Source organism: Nerophis ophidion, linkage group LG27 (genome assembly GCF_033978795.1).
Source record: "Nerophis ophidion isolate RoL-2023_Sa linkage group LG27, RoL_Noph_v1.0, whole genome shotgun sequence".
Classification (NCBI taxonomy): domain Eukaryota; kingdom Metazoa; phylum Chordata; class Actinopteri; order Syngnathiformes; family Syngnathidae; genus Nerophis; species Nerophis ophidion.
The window spans coordinates 14,799,686-14,807,977 of record NC_084637.1 but is presented as its reverse complement, the minus strand read 5'-3'; the positions used below and the strand labels follow the sequence as shown (position 1 = coordinate 14,807,977).

The 8,292-nt window shown below is 38.6% G+C and overlaps 1 protein-coding gene across 2 annotated transcripts in view; it reads right to left on the bottom strand.

Annotated features, from left to right (window-relative positions):
- LOC133544188 (potassium voltage-gated channel subfamily H member 3-like) overlaps positions 1 to 8,292 on the bottom strand; it is a 99,095-nt gene that overhangs the window by 17,370 nt on the left and 73,433 nt on the right. For both annotated transcript variants that reach the window (XM_061889303.1, XM_061889302.1), the window contains exon 11: positions 5,333 to 5,547. In XM_061889303.1, coding sequence (XP_061745287.1) covers positions 5,333 to 5,547 — 215 coding nt within the window. The remainder of the gene's footprint in view (positions 1 to 5,332; positions 5,548 to 8,292) is intronic.

Sequence of the window (8,292 nt, the reverse complement as noted above, 5' to 3'; positions counted from 1 at the left end):
TTCAATCCTAATAAAATCAGTAAATAATTAAATGAATAAATGCAATTTACATTAAATAAATTCATGACACATTTATGTATTTAATTCCAGTCACAGTGAATAATGACATGTTTAAGTAATTATGTACAGATAGATATATTTATTTAATTTAGTCCTATTTGGACCTCCATATGTTCGACTGTTATTTTTTTAAAAGCTCGTCGGGAGTTCCACTGATTGACAGCCGTTTGTGTATCTTGTCACGTTTTTGTTTTTTTGTTTTTTTTTTTTGAGCATTGGTATATGTAAAATCTCCTCGTCTTCTGCTGCAGAAACATGAGACACGTGTGAGGACCAAAAATAGCTTAGAAAATGTAAAAAAAAAAAAATGACAGGCTGCTTTACATAAAATGTTCCCTGATACTCGTCACTGGTGCATTTGTGCTTTGTGATCCAGTTTTTGAAGCAAAGGGTGCAGGATCAATCCCGGCATACAGCAAAATAGTTGCATTAATTGTTTTGGAACTTTGTTGAACTGGATTGTCCCTATTCTACTTTATTCTACTCTATTATATTCTATTGTTACGTCTTGCTTTTTTATACCTCTGAGTCTCATTTGCAGGTTCTATATAGTAGACTCTGCATGCAGTTGCAATTCCAAGACATTAGATGGCAGTGTTGTAAAGGGTTTGGAGCACGGCAGACAGGGTAGATTCACAGAACTACCAAGTTAGATCAACAGATTGAAAGTATCAGGAAGTTTCCTGCTTCATCTGGAAATAAAGCCAACAAAAGTGAAAATAAGGTTGTCTTTTCTGTGTTGATATACTAAAATATCACAGAAAGTATGCATTCATTTCAGTTTGCCGAAATCAGGACGTAGTCTATGCAATTGTGGTGAATGTGCCAGTCTTGTCTTTTGTTGTGCCATACAAAGTGTTTATACTGGAAGTGTTGTACTGGCTACACAGCAGCTGTTGATTTTAATGTGCATCTGCACATTAACATTTTTCTAGATTTTTCCAGAACAAAAATCTGCAAATGTGTCGTTGTTGAGTGTCGGTGCTGTCTAGAGCTTGGCAGAGTAACCGTGTTGTACTCTTCCATGTCAGTGGGTGGCAGGAAGTAGCTAATTGCTTTGTAGATGTCGGGAACATGGTTTGTCGTGATCACAATATGCAGACGACAGCGTGCAGGTAAAAAAGTATTAAATGCTTAAACCAAAAATAAACAAAAGGCGAGTGCCGCTAAAAAAAGGCATTGAAGCTTAGGGAAGGCTATGCAAAACAAAACTAAAGCTGAACTGGTTGCAAAAAGTAAACAAAAACATAATGCTGGACGACAGCAAAGACTTACACCGGGTGGAGCAGACAGCGTCCACACAGTACAGACCTGGGCAAATTAAGGACCGGGGGGCCACATGCGGCTCGTTAAGCTTTTCTATCTGGCCTGCCGGACATCTTTAAGATGGAAAGTGTAGTTGCCATTATGTGCAGTGATGTTTTAAAATCTCTTGAACTATACAACATATTTCAATGGTTGGAATCTGCGCTTATGCATGATATTTTAGTGACTAGTGGTGTCCTGATACCAATATTATTTTAATACTTTTCCGTACTTTTCGATACTTTTCTATATAAAGGGGACCAGAAAAAATTGCGTTATTGGCTTTATTTTAACAAAAAATCGTAGGGTTTGGCGGATCGGTACTTTTTAGAGGCGGTATGGTACCGAATATGATTCATTAGTATAGCAGTACTATTCTAATACCCGTATACTGTACAACCCTACTAGCTACTATAGTAATCTACGTCAGTGGTCCCCAACTTGTTTGTATCCGCGGACCGGTCAACGCTTAATAATTTGTCCCGCGGCCCGGGTGGGGGGTTGGGGGGATGTCCTTTTTTTTTTTTTTTTTCTTTGTCATGAAAAAGGGACGTTTTTCTCATGAAAAAGGGAGGTTTTTGTGGTTGGTGCACTAATTGTAAGTGTACATTGTGTTTTTTATGTTGATTTAATTTAAACAAAAAATATATATATATATATTATTATGTATTTTTATTTTTATTTTTTAATAAAAATTAATAAAAAATTCTTCTGCGGCCTGGTACCAATCGGGCCACGGACCGGGCCGCGGCACGGTGGTTGGGGACCACTGATCTACGTCACAGCAGCTCAGACGAGGCACCAAGCAGTGTGGGCGGGGAGCGTTTCCACAGAGTTTTTGCAGAGCAGCCATCCTGAAATGTGGGTGTCAGGGACAGACGTGGAAGGAGATTTTTACAAGAAAGTTCTTAAAGCTTAGTGATATATCACATATATCAGATTGTAGATGTTTTTGTTTTTTTACCCTTCACGTTCATTAATCGCTGTGTTTCTTGCATTTTTGTTGCATTTGTAAAATATGTCGATTGAGAGGGGGTGTGACGTTCATATGTTCTCAATATTCCAAGTTTTATCATTCATAGACAAAATAAATATTCCATTCTGTTTTCAATGTGGTCTGTCAAACATTTTTAGCATTCAATCAGACTTTATTGTGAGGTTTTGTATTAGTTTTCCTAAAAATAGATATACCGGCCCCCACACTCATTTTTTTTCTCTAAATTTGGCCCCCGAGTCAAAATAATTGCCCAGGCCTGACACAGTACATCCGAACATGACATGACAATCAACAATGTGCCCGCAAAGAAGGATAGCGACAACTTAAATAGTCGTGATTGCTAAAACAAAAACGGTGCGGGGAATAGCGCTCAAGGAAGTCATGAAACTTTCAACCAAACAGGACACCAAAATAGGAGTGCAAGACAAGAACTAAAACTCTACACATAGGAAAACACCCAAAAGCTCGAAATAAGTCACGGAGTGATGTGACGGTACGTTGAGACAAGAGCTATAGTCATGCATGCTTGGTTATTGTTTGAGTTCTTATCCAACACTTGCGAGAACGACTTTTTATTGTCAATATCAGCTGCTGAGTTAAATTGTTTTATGTTTTCTGCTGGTGGTGTGCCTCCACATTTTTTCAATGAAAAACATTTGCTTTAGCTCAAAAAAGGTTGAAAAACACTGCTATAGAGCAGTGTTTTTCAACCACTGCGCGGCACAGTGGTTGAGATACAGTCTGGTGTCTGCCATAATATTATTTCAGTCAGATTGTGAGTGTTTTTATTGTGTTCAGCTTTTTAACCTTTTCTACGCCAATTTAAAGGCCTACTGAATGAAGCCCACTACTACCGACCACGCAGGTTGATAGTTTATACATCAATGATGAAATATTAACATCGCAACACATGCCAATACGGCCAGTTTAGTTTACTAAATTGCAATTTTAAATTCCGCGCGCAAGTATCATACTAAAATGTTGCGGTACGATGAGGCGTGCGAGTGACGTCACGCATTGTAGAGGACATTTTGTTCCAGCACCGTTCCCAGCTATAAGTCGTCTGTTTTCATCGCATAATTCCACAGTAATCTGGACAACTGTTTTGCTGAATCTTTTGCAATTTGTTCAATGAATAATGGAGACGTCAAAGAAGAAAGCTGTAGGTGGGAAGCGGTGTATTGCGGCCACCTTTAGCAACACAAACACAGCCGGTGTTTCCTTGTTTACATTCCCATAAGATGACGGTGAAGCTTTACTATGGAACAGAGCGGTCAAGCGAACACGGTTGGATTGGACCACACTCAAAAAGTACAGTGTATTATGCAGCGATCATTTCGAAAGATTGTGTTTCGAGGATGGTCCCTTGCGAAGGGCAGAGATGGGCATCGCCACCACCCGTCGACTGGTGCTGAAGAAAGGTGCGGGACCGAACTTCAGATTGTACAGGTATGACCATATAATCTCACTAAAACACTAGTAACACAATAAGCAGATAAGGGATTTTCCAGAATTATCCTAGTAAATTTGTCTAATAACATCTGAATCGCTCCCACTCTATAGTGTTTTTTTTTTTCCTAGTCTTTCACCCTAACTTTCCTCATCCACAAATTTTTCATCCTCGCTCAAATTAATGGGGAAATCGTCGCTTTCTCGGTCCCAATAGCTCTCGCTGCTGGTGGCCATGATTGTAAACAATGTTCAGATGTGAGGAGCTCCACAACCCGTGACGTCACGTGCACATCGTCTGCTACTTCCGGTAAAGGCAAGGCTTTTTTATTAGCAACCAAAAGTTGCGAACTTCATCGTCGATGTTCTCTACTAAATCCTTTCAGCAAAAATATGGCAATATCGCGAAATGATCAAGTATGACACATAGAATGGACCTGCTATCCCCGTTTTTAAATAAGAAAATCTCATTTCAGTAGGCCTTTAATTTAGTGTTGTTTTGATACGTCATCTTAGTGACATCATGCACAAAAGTGCACTAATGGCTTGTTTTAAAATGTCTCTGACAATCTTGCACTTTCCGTTTTGGAAATGACATGAATGTTTGTGCCACTGCTTATCAACTGTTTAATCAATACAGTTGTGTTCAATTTCTCTGCATGAAAATTTAAAATAAGCATATATTAATGCAGTATGAACATTTTTTTTTTATATAGACACATAGAATCATCAACCCACTGTGATTATATGCATCAAGTGTTAATTCAAGGCTGAGTCAAAATATCAAGGTATATATTGTGTATCGCGATATGGCCTAAAAATATTGAGATATTAAAAGCTATACCGGGGCGGTATAGCTCGGTTGGTAGAGCGGCCGTGCCAGCAACTTGAGGGTTGCAGGTTCGATTCCCGCTTCCGCCATCCTAGTCACTGCCGTTGTGTCCTTGGGCAAGACACTTTACCCACCTGCTCCCAGTGCCACCCACACTGGTTTAAATGTAACTTAGATATTGGGTTTCACTATGTAAAGCGCTTTGAGTCACTAGAGAAAAGCGCTATATAAATATAATTCACTTCACTTCACTAAAAAAAAGGGATTAAATTTATCACGTGGTATGAATTGTGGGTTTTAGTGCCCTGCCTTACTTTGATGGCACAGAAAATTAAAGCAGTCTGCTACAAAATGCGACAGTTTTGTGACGTAGGTATCGAAATATGGCATCAATTGATTTTACGTGAATCTGTACTTATAAAAGTACCAAATCTGGTACCCAATCCCTCACAGTAAGAAAAAGCAACTGGTCTGCATTGATTATTAGCTTTGGGTTTTGGTTGGAGAAAATTCTATTTCATTTTCTTTCACAAGATGCTGCTCTCGATTCTAGCATCCAGGGACATACGCGGAACATGCCAGAAGGACATGCCATCTGGCTGGGGGAACATCTTGGGAACCTCCCGGGGGAACCTCTGGGGCTTTAATGTATCGTAGAAAGGTTATCTGCTCTTATAATATCGCCATACCTCCATGCTGTGTCCTTCCCGGAGGTTGTACGTTAGATCGTGTTGGATCTCGGAGAGGAACTTCTGCGCGTAGTCTGGGTACAGGCACAGAACCTCACGGAGGCCTTTGAGGCTGATGTACTGCAGGTCACAGTAGGTCAGGGCCTTCACGCAGGCGTTGGTCTTAATCACTTCCTCCTGCGTCAGACAGTCAGAGCCGATCAGGTCGCCTCGTCCTGGATTGTAAAGAAAAAATGTATTACTTATTATTATTATTGTTACTTAGGCTAATGCTAAATGCAGGCAAATTTAAGGTGATGTTTCCCCTCAGATGCGGCTGATTGGCACCTGGCCACACCTGGTGTCAATCAGCCCACTCCTATTTCTACCTGATTTGTCTTCCAGTCAGTGCTGGATTATTGATTTGTCGATGTCACTTTTTGTCGCTCTTGTCATATATTATCGCTCCTGTCGTGTTGTGTCTTTGCAGCGTGGCGGTAAGCTATATTCGTTTGATGTTTGTAGCCTACTGTTTTTTGTTCCCTGCTTCTAGTTTGTTCTTTCATTTTACAAGTACGACTTCTGTTTCCTGCTAGATACCTGTTAGCTTCCACGCTAGGCCTTTTGTTTGTTATCCGCCCACGTGCGCGCTTTTTGTTTGAACCCTTGGTTTGTTTTTGTCTTAGTATTTAAATTAAATCATGTTTTCACTGCAAAATGCCTCCCTCCTTCTCTGCATCTTGGGGTTTGATACAAACTAACTTTGACATCCTTAAAATATTCACTACTCATGGGGTCGAGCTTGAGTTGGTCACAACATTTAAGTTTTTACCTAAAAGTTAGGAAACATCCGATCTCATCCACCTTTATTCCTTTACTTGATTATGGAGACTTGCTTTTTATTACTGGTTGTGGAAATCTTGTCCACCGCCGCACTTTATATGCAAAGGCAATCTGTCCATCTTTAACTGCCCGAATACTTTTTCGATGGATAGGTTTTGTATATAAATGTCTTTGTGGACGTTTTCACACCTACAGTTGTGGTCAAAAGTTCACAAACAAAACTTTCCTGCAGAAGGTCTTATTTTTGTCCATGTGATATCAGATGAAACAAAAAAATAGCTGTTTGGCCACTATACCCAGCAATATGTTTGGAGGAGAAATGGTGAGGCCTTTAATCCCAAGATCATCAACCCTACCTTCAAGCATGGTGGTGGTAGTTTTATGCTCTGGGCCTGTTTTTCTGCCTATGGAACCGGTGCTTTACAGAGAGTAAATGGGACAAAAACAACTTATTTTTTTGTCCTGATTAAGAGGAATGATTTGACGGTGGAACGGTTGAAATGTGATCAAAAAGCATGGAAATAGGGCTTTGGGAAGCCAAGAATTATGGAACATCCTGGAATTTTTTGGAATTTGGGAAATTTTTTGTTTAAATTTCCAGGATGGTGGAGGAATGTGTTGAAGGTGGAATGGTTTGAATCAGTTGAAAAATGTGGAAATGGGGGAAGTTTGAAAAATGGCCAATTCATTTTGAATGGGAAAAATGTACCGGAAAACCTGGAGTTCTGGCAAATCTGAGAATTTTTTTGCATTTGGAATAAATGTTGTTTAAATTTCCAGGATGGTGGAATATGTTGTAGGTGGAATGGTTTGAATCAGTTGAAAAATCTGGAGATGGTGAAAGTTTGAAAAATGGCCAATTAATTTTGAATGGGAAAAATGTACCGGAAAAACTGGAGTTCTGGCAAATCTGGGAATTTTTTTGCATTTGGAATAAATGTTGTTTAAATTTCCAGGATGGTGGAATTCGTTGAAGGTGGAATGGTTTGAATCAGTTTAACAATGTGGAAATGGTGGAAGTTTGAAAAATGGCGAATTCATTTAGAATGGGGAAAAATGTACCGGAAAACCTGGAATTCTGTGAAATCTGGGAATTTTTTGGAATTTGGAAAAAAAATTGTTTAAATTTCCAGGATGGTGGAGGAATGTGTTGAAGTTGGAATGGTTCGAATCAGTTAAACAATGTGGAAATGGTGAAAGGTTGAAAAATGGCCAATTTATTTTGAATGGGAAAAATGTACCGGAAAACCTGGAATTCTGGAAAATCTGGGAATTTTTTTGAATTTGGAAAAAATATTGTTTAAATTTCCAGGATGGTGGAATTTGTTGAAGGTGGAATGGTTTCAATCAGTTGAAAAATGTGGAAATGGTGAAAGTTTTAAAAATGGCCAGTTCATTTTGAATGGGAAAAATGTACATAAAAAAACAAGAAATTCTGGAAAATCTGGGAATTTTTTTGAATTTGGAAAAAAAATTGTTTAAATTTCCAGGATGGTGGAATGTGTTGAAGGTGGAATGGTTTGAATCTGTTGAAAAATTTGGAAATTGTGGAAGTTTGAAAAATGGCCAAATCATTTTGAATGGGAAAAATGTACCGGAAAACCTGGAATTCTGGAAAGTCTGGGAATTTTTTTGAATTTGGAAAAAATATTGTTTAAATTTCCAGGATGGTGGAATGTGTTGACGGTGGAATGGATTGAATCAGTTGAAAAATGTGGAAAAGGTGAAATTTTGAAAAATGGCAAGTTCATTTTGAATGGGAAAAATGTACCGGAAAACCTGGAATTCTGGCAAATCTGGGAATTTTTTTGGATTTGGAATAAATGTTGTTTTAATGTCCATGATGGTGTAATGTGTTGAAGGTGGAATGGTTTGAATCAGGAAATGGTGGAAGTTTGAAAAATGGCCAGTTAATTTTGTTATAGAAAAATATACTGGAAAACCTGGAATTCTGGGCAATCATGGAATTTTTTTGAATTTGGAAAACATTTTGTTTAAATTTCCAGAATGGTTGAATGTATTGAAGCTGGAATGGTTTGAATCATTTGAAAAATATGGAAATGGTGGAAGTTTCAAAAATGGCCAATTCATTTTGAATAGGAAAAATATACCGGAAAACCTGGAATTCTGAGAAAACT